The sequence below is a fragment of the Microtus ochrogaster genome, linkage group LG2, assembly GCF_000317375.1.
Source record: "Microtus ochrogaster isolate Prairie Vole_2 linkage group LG2, MicOch1.0, whole genome shotgun sequence".
Lineage (NCBI taxonomy): Eukaryota > Metazoa > Chordata > Mammalia > Rodentia > Cricetidae > Microtus > Microtus ochrogaster.
Window position 1 is genome coordinate 33,579,173 of NC_022028.1, and position 25,525 is coordinate 33,604,697.

General features: G+C 53.1%; 1 protein-coding gene across 2 annotated transcripts in view; it reads right to left on the reverse strand.

The window, feature by feature from the left end:
* Positions 1–25,525, reverse strand: part of Unc5b (unc-5 netrin receptor B) — a 67,747-nt gene that overhangs the window by 18,007 nt on the left and 24,215 nt on the right. For both annotated transcript variants that reach the window (XM_005360079.3, XM_005360078.3), the window contains exon 2: positions 2,914–3,141. In XM_005360079.3, the coding sequence (XP_005360136.1) occupies positions 2,914–3,141 (228 nt within the window). The remainder of the gene's footprint in view (positions 1–2,913; positions 3,142–25,525) is intronic.

Here is a 25,525-nt window from a genome sequence, read left to right on the forward strand (position 1 = left end):
TCCATCCCAGTCTGTGGCTCTCCTGCAAAATCTGACCAGTATTCACCTGGAGCTATCTACAGCCAACCCCAGGTCTGTTTGAAAGCTAACGCCCGTCTTTGGTATCCTCAGACCCATTTACTACCCAGGTAGCCTGTGCTTGTCAAAGAACGCCCATGTTCCACAGACCCCTCAGCAGAAAGACCCAAGTCCTCCACAGGGCCTCAGCGCACTGTCCCTTCTATGCCTAGGGTGCTTCCAGTTGGGCTACCTGCTGGCCGGTCCAGGCAGGAGCCGCGAGTATGTCTGTCCCTCTTGTCCTAGCTACAGCTGTTCTCCACGGGCTAGTGGGACACCACAGAACCCCAGTTCTCAGGGCTGGCGGGCACCATGTGCTCCTGATAGACAGGAGGAGCAAGAGCCAGGCTGGCACTGTTACTAGGAATCATGGGGTTGCTACTGCTACCACAGGTCATCATCTGAGCATCCCAGCGGGCAAACTGCCTCTTGCTTGGGCTAGAACTCATGGCTGGCCCTGACTGGGATGAGAAGCGACTCACAGGCCAAAGAAGTAATGATCAGTTGTAAGAGGCCAGGACAGCCCGAGAAGAATACCGAGGGGTTTGGCAGGGCCCAGACGGCTCATTCCCTGCCCTGCCTGGCACTACGCATGAGCCATATTGTTGCCTCCCCACTGGAACCTCTTGTTAACATAATGAAGCACATGGGCTCCGAGAGGCTGAGTGACTGGCCCACAATCACACAGCCAGAGGAGTGATGTTGTATGGATGGCGGATTAAGCTATTCTCTGCATAGTGAGATCAGATCTCACTCTGTGGACCTGGGCTGTCCCCAAACTTTTCATCCTCCTGCCTCAGCTTCTCAGAGGTTGGGATTGACAGGCCTGCTCGTTTTGTTTTGCTTCTAATTCATTTATTCCTCAGATTTTAGACGAGAGTGGGATATCAAGTCTTTTTTAAAAAATATTTATTTATTTATTTATTTATTTATTTATTTATTTATTTATGATGTATACAACATTCTGTCTTGTGTGTCTGCCTGTAGGCCAGAAGAGGGCATCAGTTCTCATTTGAGATGGTTTTGAGCTACGATGTGGTTGCTGGGAATTGAACTCAGGACCTTTGGAAGAGCAGGCAGTGCTCTTAACCATGAGCCATCTCTCCAGCCCCTCAAGTCTTTTATTTTAGAATCCCGGTACCAAGCTCACACCAGCGCCTGAACCTCTGGAGCAGAGCCCAGTGGTGGTTAAGTCTGGGGTGTGGCTTATCTGGGTGGGCCTGAAATCAGGGCTTTTCAAGGCAAAGCAGAAACTGAAGGAGAGAGAAGGTGGCAGGGTCAAAAGGAAACAAATAGGGACAACAGCCATGACCAAGGAAAAGAAACAAACAGGAAAGAGAAGGAGGAGGAAGAGCAGGAGAGAGCAAAGTCAGAGCGCGGCTGGATGCCGGTGCTGCTCAGCTGGGGTTGCTGGCTCTGTCGGGGTCTCCCCTCTGTCAGGAGGCATCTGCGAATGCTCTCTTCCTAGGGCTACATTCTGGGAAAAGCATTCTACCAGCGACAGGGCTGGTGACAGGCACCTTCTCTAAGCCGGGAGCACAGGGGCTCGCGGCTCTGTGGGGGATGTTTAAAGCTGCTGAGGCTCCACCTGGCAGCAGTGCGGGCCTCACCTCAGCAGGAAGGGCCCTTGTCTTTCCTTCCTTAGGGTCTGGGCTGCATTCTAGTACCACTTGTTTGATCAATCATGCAATATTTACAAGAGCATCCCAAAATGCTTCCCTAAATTTAATTAGTTTCGTTTGTTTGTTTTGAGACATCTTTCTCTGCATAGCCTTGGCTATCCTGGGATTAGCTCTATAGACCAGACTAGCCTCAATCTCAAGGAGATTAATCTACTTCTGCTTCCTGAGTGCTGAGATTAAAGATGTGCACTAGCATTGCCTGGCAATATTTTATTACTTAAAATATGTTTACATTTAGTTCTTGTGTGTGTGTGTGCATGTATGTGTATACACATGTGTGCTTGTGTGTGCGTGTATGTGTATACACATGTGTGCTTGTGTGTGCGTGTATGTGTATACACATGTGTGCTTGTGTGTGTGTGTGCATGTATGTGTATACACATGTGTGCTCGTAGGTGTGGGGGTACCTATGTGCCACAGCACGCATCTGGAGCCAGAAGATGGTTTTCCGTGTGTCCAGGGACTGAGGTCAGGTGGTAAGACAAGAGCCTCTACCCACTAAGCCACCTTGCCGGCCAACTTTATTTTATTATTTTTTCTATGTAGGGGATTGAACCCAGGGACCTGTGAATACTGGCAAGCATTCTATACCACTGAACTACAGCAAAAACTTGAACCTGCCATCCTCCTGCCTCGGCTTCCTGAGTAGCTAAGCTCACAAGCCTGTACCATGAGTCCCATTCCAAAACCAAAACCTTCCGAGTGCTGACAGGACGTTGCAGGAGTTTCAGGTTCTGGAACACTTGGATGATGCATTTTTTTTTAAATTAGGGGGACTATCTGACTCTCAATCTGGGCAAATTCAAAGTCCAAAAAAAAAATCCCAAAATCTAGAACATTTCTGGTCCCGGATGTATCGACAAGGGCTACTCAGCATGTGTGAGTTTTTTTCTAGTATACCAAGGACAACTTTTGTTGAGGGAAACACAGCATGAATGTGACTGGAAAAAATGGCACCATTTTCCCCAATGGAAAGTTCCGGAAGGACAACATCAGGGTTGAATCTTGTCTGGTGCACCAGGGCAAGACCAGCCACTGTGTGGGAGGGTGGGAAAGAACTAGCTCCCCACTGGGGGCTTGTAGCTAACTGGGGAACCGAAGGGGACACTGAGGCCCAGAGGAGCATCGTGGCTGTGTGGCGTCTCTGGGGGAGCCCAGGCAGGACCAGCCTCACCTGTGGCCTCATCCAGGCTCTCCTGTGTGACATGGTCGTTCTGACTGACCCACTCGCCGTTGCACTTGAAGTAGATCTGTGTGGCGGGGACTGCGCGGCAGAGCAGTTCCACGGGCTTGTTCTTCACAATGTAGGCATCCTGGGGCTCCTGCAGGAAGTGAGGCAGCTGCTCTGCAGGTGCTGACGGCAAGGAGTCTGGGAGGACTTGGCCACCTAAGTCAAGAAGACCTGTGGAGGGAGGGAGCACCATGAAGTACGGGCTGGACACCCCTCACCTTGGGGACCTGATGTCACTCATACACTGAGCCTGTGGCTTTCCCATCATGCTTTGCATCCAATAGGTCAGACTTTGAGGGTCTGGGAGTGCTAGTGGTCCTTCTTCCTTCTAACTGGAGAAGTCGGGGAGACCAGAGGTGAGGATATTGCACCGTCTCTTACCCTGGCTCTGCCTGGCTTCAGTCATCTCCCACAGCAAAGCCTCAACACACAGGCTGAGGCTAAAGCACAAAGCAGGCCAACTCTGCCCCAAAGCCACCAGCCCCAGCCAGGCAGGCTGGTGACACAGAAGCATCCAGGACCAGCGGAGGGATGGGATGAGGGGGCAGGGTGTAGTGCCGCCAAGCCCAGGGTTCTGAGCATCCTGCAGCCTCCTCCCAGGCTCACACCCTTAGCAAGACAAGAAGAGAACCTTCAAAGCACACAGCTAGGCTAGGCGGGCGGCCACCTCGTCCCCCACCCCCATGTGGTCTGGTGGAACCGCCTGTGTCCCTGGAAGAAACAGCACCTTGGGAGGTGAGACAAACAGGAAGGGAGGAAAGCAGGCCAGGCCTATGACTGGTCACAATTCACTTAGGAAAATTGGCTCTGCATCACAAATGCAGCACAATCAGGCAGCCCCGGACAAGCAGTGGGGGGCTTGAGCTCCCAGCTCACGATTCCTGGGAAAGTGGAATCAAGCACAGGGTGAGGCGTGCATGTGGCCAGTCCCACCAGCCACGTGCTTGTTGAGGAAGTGGGGTCCTGGGTAGCCTAAATAGGGATCATGCACTTGTCCCTCAGAGTCAAAAGTCTGTGTATGGTCCTAAGGAATCCCGCGGCAGCCCGAAGGGCAGAGGGCACCAGGTCTGCAAGACTATAATAAGTAAAATGAGTCTGTTTGTTCTCTGTGTGCAACAGGAGGCTCTCCTAAGGCTGAGGTTGTTATGGGAGACAAGACCTGGACAAAAAAATTCTTGTTTTAGTGGGGTGTGGCAGGGGAGAGGAAGGGTGCAATTTACAACCCACCCCCTCAACCTAGTGGTAAACACAAGAAACCAGCCAATGGGGCGCGAACTCCTCTGTCTCAGCATTCTCTATGAGACCCAGAGTGAGTGTGTGCTGATGGGTGTCCTGTTCTTTTGCTGCTGAGGAAGACTGGGAGAGGAGCACTTGCTTCCCACCGGGCTGCTTTGAAGATCACACAAAAGTGACCTGGCACTTGGTAAGGACACACTGCCCTGTCCACACAAGCCACTGAGGATTTGGGAACAGTCGAATTATCTGGTTCTTGCAACAATTCTCTGTTCTGTTGTCCTTACTTTATAGAGGAAACACTGTGGCTCAGAGCCTGATCAAGTTGTTCAAGATCGCACAAAAGAGCTAAGGTTTGAACCCAAGAAACAGAACATCTGGACTGGACACGAGGGGGCTCAGGTGTGGTGGCCTCAACCAGGTCCTGTAGCACTAGCCAAGGATAAAGTAGTTGGGGTTCCTATGCCCAACACTGCTTGGAGGCTATTTCCTAGCCCCTAGATACCTCCCACGGTCACCCTCGACAGAGTCGCTTACACTTTCTAGCATAGTAGCAGTAGATGAGTCACTTTTAATGGCATCACAAGGGCCACAAAGAATTCCCCAAGTAAGGAATTTCTCACACAGCCAGAGTCAAGGAACTCAGCATGAATTTATTCCTAAGAGCTCAGTCGCCATTTGGAAAAATACTCAGTATAACTGCACATCCACGTCATCACGGCCCTACTCACAATAGCCAGGAAGTGGAATCAGCACAGATGCCACGGTGAGGGTGACCAGACAGTGAAAACGTGGCGCACACACCCTGTGGGGTTTTACTCATCCACAAAGGAAAATGCAATCTGCAGGGAACTGCGTGGCTATATGTAGTGGTATTTCATTTGCATTTTGATAAATAAAGTTTGCCTGAAGATCAGAGAGTAAATAAAACAGCCACCCTGGGCAGCCTTACAGACCAGGCAGTGGTGACACACACCTTTAATCTCAGTAGCCATATTGGTTGCCATAGAAAGCGGGCGGTAGTGATGATGCCTTTAATCCCAGCTCTAGAGAGGAATATAAGATGGGAGGAGATAGTTCCCAGGCTCAGTCTCATTCTGAGATTCCTGAAGGCAGGCTCACCATTTTGGACTGAGGTGGAAGTAAGGGCCAGTGGCAGGATGTTTTGCTTTTCTGACCTTCAGGTTGAACCCCAGTATCTGTCTCTGAGTTTTTATTAATCATGCTACAGACATGAAAACTTAAGTGTGAGTTACCTGGGCTCAGAAAAACAAATAATACCTCAAGTTCTTTCTCACATGTGGATCTGTGGCTCCTAGCTTCTACTAGACATACACACACATCAACCATACACACAGACACACCTCAAACACACACATACACATCAACCACACATACATACATACCAACCACACACACACATCAACCACACATACCAACCACGCACACACACACCAACCACACATACACACATACCAACCATACACAGACAAACCTCAAGCACAAACACACACACACACACACACACACACACACACACACACACACTTTTCATCTATTCCAACAGCCTACTAACTGGAATGGCAGGGAGGCACCTGCTGGGCACAGCACAAGTTCTGGAGTAGTGTGGACATTATCTGTCACAGCTTTGCAGCGACATGACCAGCTAAAGGAGGGCCAGGGAACATTCGTGTCGGCACAGTGAGCTGCTCCACAGCTTCTGCCACTGTTTCCCTAGGATTAAAACAATATTCCACAGCACCCTGAGGTGTCATGGCACACAGAAAGGCGATCACAGCCCTAAGTTAGCGGTTCTAGCCTCCCTACTTTACAGTGGCCTTCTAGCCCAGGGGTGGGACCAGTCGGGGAATACAGACTAGGCTCACTCTAGGCTTCTGAGGGTGACCTTGAACTCCAGGCCCTCCTGAGATCCACCTCCCAGGTCCCAGTACAAAGCTGCAGCTTGATGGGGAGAGTCTCGACACCTCCATCACTGGCCTTTGTCCCTGGAGTTGAGGGACCCTGGCACGGTTCTTGGTTCTAGGTATCTATTTACAGCAGAGCAGGGCCATGTGTCCAGGGCTGGCTGGCACAGACAGGAAGGAAAGGAGGAGGGGGGTAAGGGAGGTAAGCGCAGAGCTGCCCCACGCTGGGCACATTTATCATCAGTAATCACCGGGGTTCTTCAGCTTCTGGACACCGGGCTGATTCTCCCAGCCCTGACTCCCACTGCATGGAAAATCTCTCCCTTTCACTGCAGGCCGCTGTGCTCAGTGGGAAGCCAGCAGAACTGGAGGAGACGAGCCAACTTATTATTATGTTTTAAAAACACAAACTCCACAGGCTAGACTCCTCCCTGGACACAAAGCTCTGCCTCCATCTGGCCCTGGCTCCTAAGGGGTTCAGGCTGCGGTCCCCCTCAGAGGCTGTCACAATGCCCGTTACTGATGACAAATGGGGGCTGGCCAGCTTGTAGGACACCAAGTTGTTCCTAACAAAGAAGGCTTCTCACCCAGTCCTGTTCCCACACCCTCCACAGACCCATCCGTGCCTGTGATGTCATTTCCTGTGATGACCACAGGAATTGGACTTTCCAAGAGGGCCAATGGGGCAGAAACTTAGAACCTGAGGAGCCCAGCTGCTCCTGTGAGGTCCCCTCGGAGGCCCAGGCATTGGGCTAGAGTGGGGGTGGACACAGTCCTTGAGTCACTGGGCCACCCAATTCACATAGGCACTTCCCCTGAACCCTGGACTCCCTGGCATGGACACCTACAGTTAACTTCAGTGCCAGGCTTGGAGGGGTCAGAGCTATGAGAACACACTGTCACCTTCCTCCTCTATGGGTAAGGGGACCAAGGCCTCTCATTCACCTAGTCCAGAAAAGGATCTCCAATCCACCTCAGGGCATTTACAAACCTTTGTGGTACCACACACATCAGCCATACACCCCACTTTACAGGGCCAGAAACTGAGGCTTACAAAAGCCAAAGGATACACCCAGGCTCACAACTACGCTCCTGTGGACCAGCAGGAACAGCTTCGTTCATCTCCTCAGAGGTGAGGACCAGGCCTCAGCCCCTTACGCCCATCATGTGGGCCCCTTTCCTCTTGGCCTGACTCCACCATGCTCCAGAGCTGTTTGTGGGCACCTCAAACTTGCTTCCACCGTCAGGCTCACGCATCCCACATCAGAAATCACCTGTGACTCTTTCTCCAGACATCAGAACTCCAGCCTTGAGGTCACTATGCTAATATTGCCACCCCTTCTCAGGTCACGGCCAGCCTCCCCCGCCTTTTTTATTTGTTGACTTGCAATGTCAGACTCCACCAAACACTCAGTTGCTCACGTGGGCAAGGTGGGAAGTATTCTGGTACCGTGGACCAGGTGGGTGTGTTCCTGGTACCGTGGATGAGGTGAGTGTGTTCCTGGTACCGTGGACGAGGTGGGAAGTGGGTTCCTGGTACTGTGGATGGGGTGGGTATGTTCTTGGTACCATGGACGGGGTGGGTGTGTTCCTGGTACTGTGGGCAGGGTGGGAAGTGTTCTGTTACCATGGACGAGGTGGGTGTGTTCCTGGTACCGTGGATGGGGTGGGAAGTGGGTTCCTGGTACCGTGGACGGGGTGAGAAGTGCCCTCTTGGTACTGTGGAGGAGGTGGGAAAAATGTTCTTGGCACTCTCTTCTTTGACCCCACAGCCAAGCCCCTGATGCTGAGTGGACCCAAATGCTGTGGATAACCCACCTGATGCTTCAGACTGCATGGCAAAAGCCCCCCCCCCCTTCCTGCCATCTCCCTGCCCTGCTGGCAGCACCAGACCTCCCCCCACTGAACTTGCTGCTTTTTCTTTGACCACTGGACCTACCCTGCTCCTGGCCTGGGGTGGTCTTGAGAGTCCTCAGCTCTCCTCCCAATGGCTTCCCTCACCCTGCTTTAGACACCCACTCACTTCCTGCTCTGGAGCCATCCAGAGCCCCTGGAACACCCCTCCCTGACCTCTACCTCAGGGCCTCTTTGAAATGTAGCCTTTCCCCAGGTTCACGGCTCTTGGGGAGCCATTTCAGCTCCAATGCTGTGACCCCCCCCCCCAAGGCCTTCCTGAGACGAATCTCCCCACGTTACCCATCCTGATCTTCACCAGGGGCCGCTCACTGTGTCCTTGGAGTACAGTCCCTAAAGATACCAAGGTCATTATAAAGCAAACTTCTTGAGGGCCTGGGGCCCTGTCTGTACAGCTGGGCCCACTGAGGAGGCAGGCTTTTGTCTGGCTGTGCTGGCCAGCTTCTCTGGAATTGGGGAGGCGGTTAGGGTACAGGGAGTGCCTGGGTCCCGGGAACAAGCACCTTTGGAACACTGGATCCTCAGAGCTCACTGAGACCAGAGAGGGCACATTTTGGCCTGAAATCACACTGCACAGAGCTGTAGATCCTGGGTACTAGACCCCCAGGGGCATAGAAGGAATTTTTTTTTTTTTAAATCTTTCCTTAGGGCTGGGGACAAAGTTCAGCAGTAGAACACTTGCCTAGCAAGCACAAGGCCCTGGGTTCAATCCCTGACTCTACAAAAATAAGTTAAATTAAAACCTTTCTCTGGGTGGTGGTGGCGCAAGCCTTTAATCCCAGCACTTGGGAGACAGAGGCAGGTGGATATCTAAGTTTGAGGCCAGCTTGGTCTACAAAGAGAATTCCGGGACAGTCTGAGATGCTACACAGAGTAGCCCTTCCTAAAAAACAAAAAGCCCTTTCATTTGCTTCTAGTAGAAACATTTTTCTGAATCTGTTCTCATTATAAAGGTAACCACGCCCTTGACATTAAGAATGGTTTGGGGAAAATAAAAAAGGAAATAAAGACCACCCCATTTCTACTGCTGCCTCGATGGCTTTGATTATTATTACTATTATGTGAGAATTTCACACTTGCATGGGCATGGCCTCTTCCTCCCCCATGCTGCAGGCATCAACTACACAAGTCCCACAATCATAGCAATTTCTCCTCTCCAGGCTCCTACCATCCTGTGCCCTTCTCGGTCTGAATCATGGCTGCTCTTGGAGAGTCCACTTCCCACTGGGCCTTGATTTTCTCATCTGGGAGATGGGACTGTTTCAATTTGCTTTGTCAGTGTCAAAATGTTGGGCTTATCAAATTCAGAAGGCAAAAACTCTCTTCTCAGCTGGGCTACCCCTACCCTCGTTGCCTCTAGAAGAAAGACAGGCGGGGCTCCAAGGGGTGTAGGGTGCTGGCCAACAAACAGCATCTGGTTTTTGGAGACAGCAGTCTTGCTATGTAGTACAGGCTGGTTTTGAACTTGCAGCAATCTTCCTGCCTCCTGAGTGCTGGAACTTCAGGCATGCAACCATGCCTGGCTGGGCTAACATATTCATAGACGACTTCAGGATTCCAGGGCCTCCCCCCCCACCCCCACACCAGCCTCTGCCTGGCCTGCTCTGTGATGACATGAACTGTAAAAGGCTGATGCAAGCTGGAAGAAGGGAATGAAACAGACTCCGTGGGGCAGATGGAGCTGTTGCCGGCCCCCGTGGGACACAGGGCCCTGCTACACCCGCCTGTTTGCGCCTGCTGATGTAATCGCCAGGCCGACTTGGCTCAGGGCTCGGCCTGCTCACCTGGTTTTCCAAGTGAGCTGCAGGCAGAGGGTGAGAGGGCAGGAAGGCAGGGGGATGACGGCAAGAGCCTGTGACATGCGCTCCAGATCACAGGGCCCACTGTCACTTCAGGGTAGCTGGCCCCATCTCTGATGCGCCCCCCCCCCCCACCGCGCCTAGCCTAAACCTGGGACTTAACAGGTTCTTGGTCAGTTCTCACCCGTGGAGTTCTTGGGTAGAATAAGGAAGGAAGAAAAAACACTTGAACAAGTCTCTGGTCAGCTGCTAGTGACTGGGTGACTCTGGGCCAGCTGTCTAATCTCCTGAGGCCTCGGTTTATTTATCTGTAGAATGGATGTGTTGGCATTGTACCCACTTCTGAGGCAGTTGGGGGCCAGAGAGTGAAAGCCCACTAAGGCATATGGATGGCTAGGGCACTTGGGAAGAGCAGTAGTGGGTGGAGGAGCCAGAGCTACAGGCTGGGCAGAAAGGAAGCCCAGGAGCTCCCCCATGGGGAGGAAGTGTGAAAGAGATGTACCAACTCCCTGAGGTCTTAGAGGAGCTACCAGAAACATGCTGGGGCAGAGAGCTGCTAGGAACCCCAGAGGTACCGAAAACAGTAAGGTGCATGGTGAGAGCTGGACCATCAGGGAGGCTATGCCTCTGAGTACCACCTGGATACTGGCCTTGTAGAACTTTCTCTGCCCCTTCCCTACAAAAGGGGAAAGGAGCCTCAGAACATGGTCTCCCTGATTGGGCCATAAAAGCCCCCAGGCTACAGAGAGTCACTGGACAGTACAAGCAAATTTGGTATTTGGGGGTGGGGACTCCCTTCTAATTAGGGGTGGCGGCAGGAAGGCTACCATGGCTAATCCCATGGCTACTGAAGCTGGGATTAATGGCTTACCAGGCCACAGAGTTTGAGAGGCAGAGCTGTTCCCAGGCTCCATACCCAACACTCACTAGTCAACAGAAACCTTCCACAAGCCCTTGCAGGTGGAAAATGGGCACGGGGGGTTCGGGTACTTGCCCACGTTCATAGAAGAGGAGAGTCAGCACCCAAGCTTGAGTCCCTCCCTCCACCTCATGCTTTTTAAGCTCTTTGGTGTTGCATCAGATCAACTCAGATCAGTCATGGTGAGCTCCTGGGAGGGTCGGGAGGAAACTTGTCACACAGAACCAAAAGGAATGGCACGGTCACACGGTGCCAGCTCTGCTCCCTGTTTTCTTGCACAAATGCACGAATTCTCACTTGTTAAACAGATGTGGGGCATCCAGTGAGGAGGCCACAGGGACACACGGGAAGAGGCACATAGAACGGCCCCAGGCAACACCAGAAGGCATGAGGCAACACCAGAAGGCATGAGACTAGAAGCCCACATCTCCATTAGCGTCCAAGTCATGCATAGCACCTCAATGGCTTCCATAACTTTGCAATGTGAGCCATCACTGCTGTCTACCTGAAGTCACTGACAGTAACTAAATGGTAGAGCTAAAAGTCAAAGTCAGGGGTCCAACCAAGGCAGCGGATGGGCCACCAGCAAAAAGCTGTGCCCCCTTAGCCTGCTTCCCCTGAAAGGAACAGGGAACTATATTTTAAAATGTCCTGAACTTCCTCCCAGTTCAAACACCTGTCCCTCATTAGCCCCGGGCCACAGGGGAAGGGAGGCTCTCAACTACGGGAACTTGAAGATCTACGGCCTTGAGTAGCCAACACTGCGCACTCCCTCTCGGACAATCCATCCTCTGGTTCTTTTACTGGGCATTTGTGAGGCTCAAGAGTAGTTCCGTTTCCTATGAGAGAGGGGTCAGCCATCAGCTTCCCCAAATCCCCTGGAATTCAAAGTTCAAAACAATAGAAGCATTGGGTCGCCCTTGATGCAGAGGTTTTGGTTTTGTAGGTGGCTAATTTTAGCTGAGAACTCCAGCGTTTTCCCAGCCACGTCACTGGTCACTGTCTCATCGCTGGCCCTGGACAAAAAGGCCTTGCTTTTCCTCCCCAATTGTTCTCAGCTGGGAGCCGAGGACTGCATGGAGCTCCAGACAATTCCCTTTGTGCCTGTTTCCGGGTGGCTCCTAATAACTCAGGGACTGGTCAGCCTTGAGCTCCCAGCCCTAGCCAGCTCTCAGCCTGGACCCCTGAAGCATCCACTCGCTGTTCCCAAGAGGTGGCCTTCGAAGGCACAAAACCTGCAACTTCCTTTCAGGCCTCAGGGTCGGGGCAGAGCGAGGTACTAATGGGATCACCACAGTTCAGAGGATGTGAGCGGCCTAAGGTCACACAGCACCGGAGCAGAGCTGGTCCTGGAGTACATCTATGTCTATTCCTAGGCCGATGCTGTACGAACGACATGCAGAAATTCTATCGCTTCCACCAGGGGTGCCCAAGTCTGACCATGACAGCATCTGGGGGTGAAAAGTCTCTTCCTGCTTTGCTGTCCTTTGCCTGGCTACTCCTGGCTCCTCCCTCAGGCCTCACCTGAAAAGTCTCCTCCCTAGAGCCCCGCTCTGACTGAAATACCCTTCACCCCAGCCAGCCGGGTTATCTTTCTGGCTTATCTTTCTTCACTGCCCACATGGCACCCTAAGCTCGGGTGCATCGGCTTTGGCATGCTTCCTTGTTAGTATCCAGACCCCAGGGTCCCAGAGGATAGATTCTCCGCAACAGTCCATTCAACGTATACCATGTATGTGGGCATTGAGCAATCTAAAGATCCTGGGATGGGGCTTGGAGATCCCAATGTACCAACTGAAGCTACAGGGTCCCAGGACACTGACTGGGGCAACAGAGAGGCTCTTGAGGCTTGGGACAGGGACATCTTCAGATGGTCACACGATGCTTTCATTTTGAAAAGTCCGATAGCATGGAGGCATTTCTTTGTCTACTGCTTCTGGGTTAACCTGGCATACGACAGAGAGTTTTCATTGTTTGAGGCCTGGTCTCAAGTAGCCCAGGCTGGCCTTGAATTCACTCTGTAGCCAAGAATGACCGGGAATTTCTCAACATGGTCTCTTCCTCCTAAATGCTAGGATTACCAGCCTGTACCATCACACCTGTTTGTGTTGGGCTAGGGATCGAACCCAGGCCTTTCTGCATGCCCAGGCCAAACACTATCAACTGAGCCACGTCTCCAGACATATCTGTAGACTGTAGATGCTTCAAGTGCCTCTTGCTTGAAGTACTGAAGTTTCTGAACTCCCTGGAAGCCACACCTTCCCACATAGACAAGAGGAAGAAGAAGCCTTCGGGAGGCCAAGGACAGCCCCCACTCCCAGTCAGCTCAGGGTGCCTCCCTGTAGAGGCAGGCTGCTTCTGTGGCCTGCCCCTGCAGCCACTCCAGCAGGATAATTAGAGTGCTCCTTGCAGGCCCTGGTAATGAGGGGGTGTCTGGTGCCAGCCGTAATTACAGCCTGGTTGGAAGGCACAGGGGCCGCCTCCAAGCCACATTACAAAGTCTGCAGCGGGACTCCGGCCCGACTGCTCCCTTTTTATGGGGCTGGTTAAAGGGAGGGCCGAGGAGCTGATGGAGAAGCCAGCTCAGGCTGGGGGCTGCGGTCTTGGGAGAGTTGAGAGCTGAGAGTCCAGGCCTGTACTGCTTTGAAATTAGGTTCCTGCCTCACCCCTATCCCACCCACGCCAACATTCCCATCCATGGGAGAGGTCAGACTTGCAAGGACACCAACTGAGTGAGACTCTCAGTTGCAAGGCTCTCAGCTAGGCCCAGGGTCATAGGCCTTAGGCAACAACCAAGATGACACAGCACACCTATTTACTTAGCTGATGGTCAGGGCTTTAAAAAACGTGGTGCCATCCACATAGCCAGCAAGGGCAGATCCTCAGCTCAGGCCTACAGCCTGTGTCCCTGCCGGTAATGATAGAGGGCAAAGAGCAGGCAGGGCTTGGCCAAGCTCAAGTGCCCTACAGTTTGCAAGCTGCTACTAGGAGGCCCATTGGAATGGTCCTCTTTCTTTAAACAGGACTCGGGGCAGGGTGTTGCTGGTGGCAGCACACCTTGTTTAGCATGTTCAAGACAGGGTTTGAGCACCAGGATGGGGTCCCAGGGTTCAGAATCCCAGACTCGGGTTTCTGCAGGGATCCTAGGGTCTAGAAAGGTACAAAGCCGGTACCACAAGGGTCTTTTCTCTACCATCCTGAGCCCTGTGGGCTTCAGAATATCAGGGTATTAGTACAGATGGGAGAAAGTCATTCGAGGGGCAAATCCATGGCTGTCTGACACAACCCCAGGCAAGACAGACATCACTAGTCAACAGTGGCACACTCAATACAGAGTACAGCTGAAGATTCCACCATCCCTGATTGACTCAGTCCCCATCCACCCTCCCTCAACCCAGGGAACACCTACTGGACATGGACAACTTGACTTTCTTAGTGAGCAGTTTTCATGCTTGGTCAGCCTGCTACCCCAACCCTGTGAATATAGGGCACCCTCAGCAGACTCCTGTTAAACCCCAGTGCAGACCAGGGGCTGTACAGACCCAAAGGCAGCTTTTACAGGGATGCAAGCAAGTACCTGGAGAGTCCCCCAACACAGCTGCGGGCATCTCTGCGCTCAGCTCCCATTCCCCCCACTGCCTTCCATAGTCCTGGGCTTCTCTCCCAGCCCAAATACCTGACCCCAACAACCACTGCCCACTGGCCTCAGGTGATTCAGAGTGCTGTAGTCTCTAAGATGTCTCTCCTCCTCCACTCATAGCCTCTAATCCCAGAGAAAAGGTGGCTGCTGCAGGCTTCACAGGTATGTAAGAACTGTCCTAGAGGGTAGTGTGAAATGGGATTGGACAGGGTGGACACAGCCCTGCCAGCCCCGACCTCACTTTCACGGCTTAGGTCCTGAGCCCACAGGCGCTACACGAAAGACAAGGAGTCCCTGAGACTAGGGGAGGTACCTTGCCTGTTCTGCTGAGCCAGAAAGCAGGAGGCATTTCAGAAGGACACTCTAATTAGGAAACAGGGCAGCCAGCCACACCCTGTGCAATCAAAGGCCTACAGAGTCTAGGCCCAGCCTGCTCTCTGACCTGAGGCAGCTTCTACCTTCTCTTTGGGACTTGGGCAGGGGGCCCAGTACTCCCCTGCCTTCTCAGACAGCGGCTCCTGGCATAAAGCGCTGGATTCTAAGATGCGCTTCCTATACAGAGCTTTGGACTTGGATGCAGGAATGGTGCCCATGAGGCTAGTGGAGCCAAGAGCCCTCCTGACAGAGGCAAGAGCAGAGAAACCCTGTGGTGAGCCACCGAGTCCTGATTCCACACGTCCCCGCCAATGACAAAAGTTCCCTTTGGCCACCGGTTTGTTTCTGCTCAAACCCAAACTGTGCTGTCCAGACAGACAGTGGTTTCCACCTGAGAAACTGCCTGCCCTGTTGTCTGCCCCAGAGGAGTGGACGGGACCTGTGTTCCACTTTCCACTCTGTCCCAACTACCTATGCCATTAATCTCGGGTTTCTGTGTCCTTATTTCCTCCTCTATAAAAGAGGAGTCACACTGAGAGTCCCAGGCCACTGCTAAGGTAAACAGAGTCACAGTATAACAGTAGTAACCAATGGGGGGCTGAGCAGGACACTGGAGTTGCAGCGTCCAAGTCTTCTTCAAGACTCCTACTATTTGGCTGTGTAGGGCTGAGTCTTTCGGCTCCTCAGCCTCGTCCATGGCCTTGGATAGGTAAACACTATATTAGGATGAATGCAAAAAGACTTTATAAACTGTAAAGTGCTGTCCAAGCCTAAGATAAGACATTATCATTTTTCTATCTATTTTACTTCATTCACTGACCCCCATCCTGCCCAAAATGGCCACTTCTATCCCAACTCCCCTCATTGGACTCTAGTGGCATCTGGTTTACAGGACCCCCCCCACCTCAAGGCCTGCATCTCGGGGCCCAAAGTCCTCCTTGGAGCGGAGGAAGAGGGGCTTTGAATGCTCGGGTTTCTGGTAGGAAGATCTTTACCCATCACGCGGATGCTCTACAGGGCTGAGAACCAAGCCTGAGAGAAAGAACCACATAGGTGTAAAGAGGCAGGAGGGAGCATGGTCAAGAACTTGCCACACAATCCCACCCTTGGCCCCTCCTGCCTTTTCCTTGTAGGAATCTGAGAAGCATAACCTGGAGGCCCCATGCTATGTGACTTATAGCAAGGCCCAACTTCTCTGTGGACCGCCTTCCTCAAAAAAGGAAGTGCTAGGTTCGTGGCTTGTCTTGAGGGCCTAGGTGCTGGGAGTAGGAGCTCTCTAGGAAAAGTCTATCAACTGTTGGGGAAAATCCCAGCTGCCTAGATGTGCCTGGGGGTGGGCTACATCTGGAGGGGCAACTGCAGACTGGACCCTTAAGAATGGGAGAGACTGCCAGTCTTTGATGGATCTGCAAGCTCCCCTCTCATATGGGTGTGGCAGCAGGGGGCAGAGACAGGCACAAAGAAGTTAATGCGGATGCCACGAGCCTCACCAAGAGATGGGGCCTGGCTCTGCTCCGCCAATAGCTAAGGACACCAGTATCACCCAGACACTGAAGGGGCCTTAGTAAAAAGGGATCAACACACAGGATGGGAAATAGCCTTGGATAGCTGTGGGAGTTTTAGGCGGGTGACTTTGCTTCTCTGGGCCTTACTCTTCACCTGAAATACAGAGTGCCTGGATATCAAACAGAATAAGCCCAATCACATGTGGTATCACTAGCTAGATGGCTGGCATAAAGAGGAAGCTAAAAATATTCCCAAGTTAGGTATCACTTTTCTTGGACATACTGGCTAAGTCTCTGGCCTTTGTTTTCCTGCCTGTGAAGTGGGTGTGCATCTGCAAGACCATAGGCAGGGCACTTACGTAGAGAAGGCACACTACATGTTTATGGGAGCTACTGAGACCAGGTGACCTGGCAGAGTTCCCCGCACACCTGGCCACAGTCACCTCTCGGCCTTGCAACAGACACCAAGTTGTTGTCAGGTCCCAGGTGGCTGTTGGGCCCCCAGCCAGAAGCAACACCACCTTCCCAGCCCACGCACACCTCCAAGGAGCACCTGGCACGAGGAGGAGGGAGCTGGCTGCCCAGCAGTGGGATGCCAAGGAAGAGAGAATCCAGAGCCTAGGCAGGTGGCCCTGGGTGTTATCCACTTCCCATTGGGGCCGGGCAGAGAGATACGGGTCACCTAGGTGACTGACTGGTTTGGAGGCCTTCAGGAGAAGGAAGCCAGGGCTTAGACTCTGAACCACTGAATCACGGTCAGCATTTATTCTCTTTGGCTTAGAAACCTCAACCCCGGCCTCCTACCTTTTCCATGAAGTGATAGAATCATTCCATTTGGGGGAGGGGGGGGAGGAGGTGGGCAGAGGCTCCACAGAGGTGAGTGGCAGGCAGTTCACACACTGAGCTAAGGATAGCTGGGTGGGACTCAGGCTTCCCTCTCCCATCACAGAGGAAAGGCACGTGGTGACATCTGGGGTACAGTCCCTGTTCACTTCTTAGTGTCTGACAGAGAAGCCATAGGGTGCTCCAGCAAATGAGGAACCCACTCGGTTGCGGAATTTTAGAGTCATCCTCAGCTGGCCTCTGCAGGACCCTATACCAGGTGCTGGCCCTTCCCAAACCCCCTCAGCCCTTGCTACCCTTGACTCCCTCTGACATCCCCTGCTCGGAGCTTGTCTTCTCTGTTCCCTTGCCTCATGCTGGCTGGAGCGCTCCTGTGAGGGGGCAGAGAGGCAGGAGGGCCTGGGCTCTGCACTCAGCTCACCTGACCCTCTTTCAGCCTTGCTTTTCCACCTGTCAATGAAGGGGCAGATGAGCTGCTTGGCTAGTCTATCGCCACCAAAGCTTGCTTCCTAGACATGGGCTGGGGTGCCGCCAAGCATGTGGGACCTCAAGCCTGAGTTCACCTCTTGGCTCTCCACTGGGTGCCCAAGGAAGACGGTCTGAGGAATGCCAGGCAAGGCTACCCTCCACAAAGGCATCCCCCACTGGTCTCCATCTGTTCTCTCTCAGAGCTTTCTAGACTCTGGCCTCTGTCTGAGGCCCCTGTGTCCCCCATCCAGCTCTTCACCCATGGTGTCTGCCCCTGTCACTAGATCCATTCCTGGCAGAGTTATTTCCCTCTGTGTGAGCTTCCATTAGGCAGGAAGTACACCAGTTGCAGGCGGGGCACAGGGGGATAAAGGTGGCCATAAATCACTGGGCTCTCCCCGCACCACCAATGCTGCTGGCTCGGCAGCACCTCCCTTCCTGGAGGAGCTGCAGCTGAGTTGCACATGGCTCCAGGAGAATGGGTGTGGCAGCCATACACAACTCACCTAATCACTTCTGAGTAGGCCCTTATGACCACAAGTTCACCTCTCCTCATAGTGGCACCTGGCTATCCAGAGGGAAGGGCCAAGGATGGGAACAGATCAGATCATTGAGACTTGAAGACGGGGTGATGACAACAGCAAGCTCACAGGACAAAGATCTCTTCCTCTGCCTCCTAGGGGCATGGAAAGAATGTGCCCCGGGAACGTGGGCGCTCACGTTAGAGCGTGCAGTCTTGTTTCTATCCACAGCTACCTCTTCCTTCCCACACTTCCCCTCTTGCAGCTGGTGAGGAATAGTGCTTTTGTTTTGGGGTACAAGCTGCCTTTGGGGTGAAGGAAGCCTCGGCAGAGTCAAACCTGCCATCGGGAAGGTTGAGAACCAGCCTGCTAGCCGGGCGCAGAGCCTCTGGCTTCCTCCGTGAACAAAGTTTGGTTGATGAAATTAAATGAGATCACAGGGGTGATATTAAAAGAGCAAATTACTTTAAAGGGCTTCCGCTTGATCCAGATCTGACTGCAGAAGGATGGCGCTAATTAGCATTGAGGAGTGGCCTGCTCAGTAGAGCCCATCCTCACACGCTGGGGCTTCTAGGGGCTCCGGAAGTGAGAGCCCCCAAGTTCCTCTTTTACCCTCCTCCCCCAATTGGTGAGGCATAGTGAGGTACCGAATTGGGCCATCTGTCTGTCTGTGCCCATCTGCTGGGACTTCTGACAGTGAACTTAGGAGGTGACTCTTATCCGAAATCCACAAAGCTATCTGACAGGGCGCGTAAAAGTAGGGCGTGACTTTTCACCCACGATTCCCACTTCTGGGAAACTCTCCCTAGGGACTAGCTGTGGGCACAGAGATGTTCGCTGGAGCCTTACTTAGTGGAGTGAGGCGCCCCTCTGGTGGGGGAGGGGACCCCTATGAGGTGAACTGCATGTGTTCAGGTATGACAGACAGTGTAAGCTAAATAGTCTGTGTAATTATCGGGGACAGTCGGGGTGGGGGTGTTGCATGAGGAGATCAGAGCGATATTAAGTACATGAGCAAACCATAAAACAAACCTGGGCATGTGCCTCCGAGGAAATGTACTAACAGGCTAGGAGGAGTGGGAGCCGGGTGGGGTCATGAGTGATTGTTTTCCAGAACTTTTTGGGGGAAATGGGACTGCAGTTATCTGGATGATGTCAACAAACAAGCAAATAAACCTCTTCCTGGACCCAGATACTAGGAGGACATCAGAGACTGGTGTTTTTCAAAGGACCTGGGGACTCTGGGAAGTGACCCCTAGGCAACAATCTGAGTGTAGCTTCCCCAGTGAGTGGCAGCCTGGGGGCGGGAGCCTGGGGGCTGCAGCTATCCACCTGCACACCTGTTCCCACAGGAAAGTATCTCTGGACCCGGACTGTTCTCTGGCTAGGAGGAAAGTGAGGGGCAAGGGGCACAGCTCATGCCAAAGCCAGGAAATAAATCTCCTTCTTTCAGGTCACCTTATTTGATGGGAACCCAGGGGGTCTGGTGAGAAAAATCTCCTCAGGCCAGGCCCACGCCATTGAGTAGACTCTGGGGGCCCATCCCGGAGGCTTCCTCTGGCTATTTCCTGGCATTGTTGACCCCATTAATCCCAGCAGCCACAGGACATGTTACCTAACAGTCAGTTCCCCCTCGTCAGCTGTGGGGACCCAAGTCTTCACAGACTTTGTGAGAGTTGATAATCTGTGAAAGAGGAACCTTCCTCCCCCCAGTCACTAGGACACCCCACTCCCCTGGCAAAAGAAGCCATTTGAATTTGCATAAAATTTACATCAATTTGCATAGCCACCTGCTATAGGGGAGAGAGCACTGAACCAAGACTCACACTTTGGAGTCCAGTCCCAAAGATATGATTAACTGACCGTATGACCTTGAGCAAATCACTGTCCTCTCTCGGCTCCGGTTTCCCTATCTACTAGGGCACCGCATTGCCAAGAAGTGTGGCCCGGCTGGAGGATGGATGTAGCAGCTGTAAGTGACAGCAGGAAGACAGACATACAGACAGCTGGGAGGGGGGCTCCTACCATAACCCCTACTGTGGGCAGGTGTTTCCTTGCACACTTCCTGGGAGGCACCTGGGAGGCGTCTAGAAGCATCTCTAACTTCCTGGTACCTGTGCTTCTGCCCACTGGATCCCCACCCACACTGCAGGGATACCTAGGGAAGGGTACATACACACTCAGGCTCTGCCCAGCTGTTTCATCTCTCCTCCCTTAGGAGCCCCCGGGGGGAAAACAGGAACTCTGGCACCCTGGAAATGCTTTCAGCCAGGTGCCAGGGAGCTTGGTAGAGCCCCAGGGAGTAGCAGGTGAGGCCCCACGTTGTCCCGGAACCGAGTGGACACAGCCCATGCACGCATGGACACACATTCACGCTCACTCACTGTCACCTTAGCTTGGACCAAAACAATAGTGGAGAAACGGTAACACCAATCTAAACCAGCCTTCCCTGCAGCGTCCTTGTGTGCGCTGCAAATATTTCCCAGGAAATGGAAAGGGGAGGAAGTGGAAAGAAAGCCTCATTCCTGGGGAGCTCTGCTCTTGCAGCTGGTTGCATCAAGATCTCCCGGGCATGGTGTCGGGGGAAGGGCAGGGCACCAAACTCTGGAGGTGGACACTGGCACCAGCTTCCCCGTGGGGTCGTCAGCATGGGACAGCCAGTGCAGCTGCAACCAGGTTTTGGTGAAAGGGGCAAGAGAACATTTGGCAGCAGGGGCATGGAGCTTCTCGTTCTCCAGCCAAGGTGAGCCAGGTTTTGGACTGTACCAAAGACTCTGCAGTGAGCTGAGTGGGCACAGGACACAGGGAGCACAGGCTGAGCTGCAAAGGGACACAGGGCCGTAGCTTAGTTGATAAGAGTACTTGCCTCACATATACTGAGCCCTGGGTTCGAGCCCCAGCATTCCATAAGGACACGGGGCTGTAGCTGATAGAGTTGATAGCGTACTTGCCTCACATATACTGAGCCCTGGGTTTGATCCCCAGCATCCCATAACCTAGGCGTGGTGGTACAGGCCTGTCATCCCAGCACTAGGAAAGGAAGAGTTCCAGCTTGGGATATAGGAGACCTTGTCTCAAAAACAGACAAAGAGTTGAGCAGGATAGTGAGGGAAGCTGCTTTATACTCTGAGGCTCTTGGAACCCAAGTGCTACTTTCTCTCCTGCTCTCTAGTAACCTTCCTCCCCTCCCCCCCCCCCCCCCTACTCCTCATGTCACATCCACGGCCGGGAAAAAGTGATGGGTAAATGCATGCCAGCACACAGCTGACCCTCTTCATTTTATCCAACCCAAGGTCCTCCTAGCCAGGGAAGGGTCCACCCACAATTAAGATGGGTCTGCCTGCATCAATTCATGTAATCCAGGTGATCCCTCACAGACAATTCTCAGAGGCTAACCTTACTCTAAACAATCCCCAACTGGTGTGTCTGAAGCCCTACCTCCTGGTGTGGCGTTGACAGTTATGGCCACCCATCGTAAGTAGTGTCGCCACAGTTGGATGTGCAAGGAGACACGTGAGGATTTTCTTTAAGGTGAAAAGTGGAGGTTCTCCTCTTTATAAGAAGCTAAGGGATAACCCTACGAGAACCACCAGGAAACAGTAACAAGACTTTGTAATTTGGACCTGGATCTACGACAGTCAGTACCCAGCATGAGTGTTACTGTGTCCCCAGCCACAAGGAGACATCACTAAATGATGCTGACCTTTGCAAACAGGGCCAGATGTGGCCCTAGAATTCTCTGCTCAACACACCAGGAGACATTTTCAGGCTTTCTGACATTTAGGTCACCCTTGGGAGTCCAGGGAGGTCGCAGTCAGAGACAGGAGCTCAGCTGGGACTCCAGGAAAGACCCCAATGCTCCACTCAGGGACGAGGAAGAAGGCATGAAAGTTTTGAGGGGGCATTGGTTTGGGCCTCACAGGAAGGCTAGAACATACAGCCAAGGAAGGGGATACAGTTTGGGGCGTGTTGAACAGCTAGCTGGAAGCTTAGGGTCAGCCTGAGGGTCAGTGGGGAAGAGGAGGGCTCTGGTGTTTGCCTGCTAGCATTGCCTCCCCCCCCCCCCCCACATCCTGAGGAGCTCCTATATGGTAAGAGGCCTTCAGCAAGTTGCTGGCTCAGACTCAGCCTAGTCAACTCTGGGCTTCCACACCATGCTTTAAAGTTGGAGGCTGCCTGGCACCTCAGCAGATTCCCCAGGGGATAGGGAAATGGGCACCTGTAGACTTATTCTTTATACCAGGCTATACAGGAGCTTGGACTGCTTCTGCACTCCACCCAGGTACCAGGACCAAAGCCCAATCCCCGTGTGCACTGGGATGGATGGGCAGATTCCCAAATATACCATCCTGCAGCCCAAGTTCTCCATCTCTATTGTGAGGAATGCCCACTCAGCAGAAGACTGCTCTGCCCACTAGCTACCTATCTTCACCCTCCTTGTTAGCTGCGACAGAGGCAAGAGACTCCACTGATCCTACCAGATGCTCTCCCAAGTACAGACTGACAACTGGGAAGTCAGGGGAGCTCCAGATCCAAGGGCCTTGCCCAGAGGTTAGGGAATCAGGGTGACTACCTGCAAGGCCAGGGAAGCATCCCAGCCAAACATCACCCTCTGTCACTATTGTCCCCATGCCTGGTAAGTCCTGGGCCTCTGCAAGCTGGCGCAGGGCAAGCTGGGCCAGAATTCAGGACCCAACAATCCCAAATGCGATCCCTTTGACAGCACTGTTATGTCAGGGTAAGAGCTCAGGCTGCGCCAGTCTCCAGTGCCAAGGCCCACGTTGGCAGCATGCCTGAGAAGCCTAGGTAGAGTTCACATGTGGTGACAGCCCATGCCAAATGAGCGAGCTGGACATGTGGCCACTGTCCTATACTCATGGTATGTTCAGTCCTAGAGTCAGGTGCCTATGCAGAGCTGTGCAAGGAAGGACTGAATGCCTGGCCAGAGAAGAGCTCATCTGAATGAATACCCTCCAGAGGCCCAGTGGGGGTGCCCGTCAGAAGTGGTAACATTGTGGGGAACAACAGGTGCCAGGGACAAAAGTGCGTGCTCATCACCCGAGGGAATGCAGAGGGGGTGGTGCACAGGTGCATGTGTGCAGATGGTGTATCTGACGGGGTAAGCACTTATGTCTGACGGTGTATATGCCAAGGAAGGACCCTGGAATGAGTCGGCATCCACCTTGAGTCCAGACAGCCTCCCCGTGCACCTGGGAGAGCGCCCACTGGCTCCCGCTCACGCACTGAAGCCACTTTTAAAACAAAGACCTTGGGCGGCAGAGAAAAAAAAATGCTGAGATTCTTGAGACCGTGGAGCTCAGCGGATCTCCACAGGTCTACTGGGGGTTGTTAGATGAACCGCGTGTCCATTCTGCCTAATGTATAAATTACTAATGTAAATTAAAGGATAATTGAAGCCCTTCAGGCCCCAAATTTAAATTATTTAGCAGGTAGTCAGGAATAGGAGAAAAAGGGGAGGAAGAGCTGAGTTTAACACCCAGAGAAAAAAAAAGTGCCAGCTCAGGGGGAACGGGAAAGGTGCCCCTCCCCCGCTCCTCTCACCAGCTTCCACTGGGGCTTCTCCCTGCTCAGTCTACAAGAGCCATGTAGCCTCCCAGGAGAACATTCCTGCTTGGGTAAGCACTGCTGGGCCAGAGGCAAGGCTGCCTTCCCTAGGGTGCGGCGGGTGGGGGTACACACTGACTTCAGCTGTTGGGAGGCAGGATCTGGGGAGGCCTCAGGGTGACCCTACTCCAGGAGCTGAGAGCTGGAACCTGGGGCTGGAGCCTTGGATTATTTCAAGACAGCCTGAGTGGTTGGCCATACACTGAAAGGAGTTCCCTATTCTCTTCCTGGAAGCTTAAGATGGGTCTCCCAGGGGTCAGTCAGCAGGACACAATAAGCCCTCCAAGTCACTGGGGAGTCTTTCTTCACCGGAGCCCTGCATCCCAGGTACACATAGGTAGGAGGCACACCTTTCCCTGGGCCTGCTGTGTAGGAAGTATGCAGTCTGCACAGCTCACAACTACAGGAAGGTTCCAGTTAGGGGATACAGCCATTGTTTCATGCCCTGACCAGGGCTCAGCAGGCTAAAGATGGGAAAAGCCTACACTCAGATTCGTGAGTCAGCCTGGGCTTGGCTAGGGAGTAAATGCCAGGTAGAGCGTAGAGTTCAGGGGAGAAGACTGGGCGAGGCCACGGGGCAATGTTTGCGATAGCCACAGCTTGGCCACCAGTGAGTAAGAAGGCCAAGAGCCAGGACTGTTGATATCTTTTTCTCTCCAGCTCACCCAGTGGCTGAGAACTCCCTTTGCCCACTCAGCTCCCATGGCAAGGTGCCACTCCACATCGCTGTCCCTGATAGCTGGGGTGTTCTCTCTTTGGCTCTCCTGCCATTTCTGTGACTTCTCCGCTTTGGGACAAGGATATCCCTTAACTACCCTGGATTGTCTCCGGGAACTTCTGCCAAAAGGCTGGGGCTCAATTCCTTTGCAGTGGCCAGCTTTCTGGACAACCTGCTGAGCCCGAACATGCCACTGGTGGACGGTCAAGGCCATTGGTGCTCACATTAGGTCTATGCTGGAATCTGAGCAAAGGCTCAGCCCAGACGCGCGGCTGGCGCCAGTGATCTTGGAGCAGCAGAGGCAGGACCAGACAGGTCCCTGGTCAGACGGGGGATGGGCGAGGGAATGAGGATGACTTGGGCTGGAGGGAAGCGGCTGAACGCTCACCTCCACACTCCAGAGAGGGAAAAGGTGTGGAAAGGGTGCTGGCTCTCACAGGACCGCCACCATTCACTCATCCATCCGCACAGCTGTTCCTCCCTCGTCGGTTGATCACCCATCCTTCACCCAGGGATGCCTGATAGATGTGTGTGCTCATGTCACTTGGCTGCTCCTCAGGGTAGAGGGGTGCCCAGATCCCACGGAGCAGTCTACTTGTCTTAGGAAGGCTCTCTTGCCAACCCAGCCAGGAAAGATTCCAGCATAGTCCCTCATCCTACTACGGACTCACCTGCTCCTGGACTAGACAGTCACCTTGCTCCTTGCAGAAACTTCACCAATATTCTTCCCTGGGTCCCTCCAGCTTGCGGGGCCTCACCATGCCCCTCATTCTCCTTTGGAGGGCAGAGAGCACCCTTCTACCTCTAAGCCCCGGATCAGAATACCCTATGCTCTCTTTCTGTCTTTCTTGCTCTGTTTTTGTAGCCCAGTCTTGTCTCCAACTCCTGATCCTCCTGCCTCAGTGTCCCAAGTATTAGGCTTACAGGCACGCATAACCACAACAGACTTAGAGTCTAGCTTTTGTCTAACTTTTCAAAGATGGGAGCCTGGTTTCCCTCAGCCAAGCTATCAGCTCACAAGGTCAAGCTTGGGTCTGTCTTCTTGAGACACTTGCTATTTCCACCTAAGC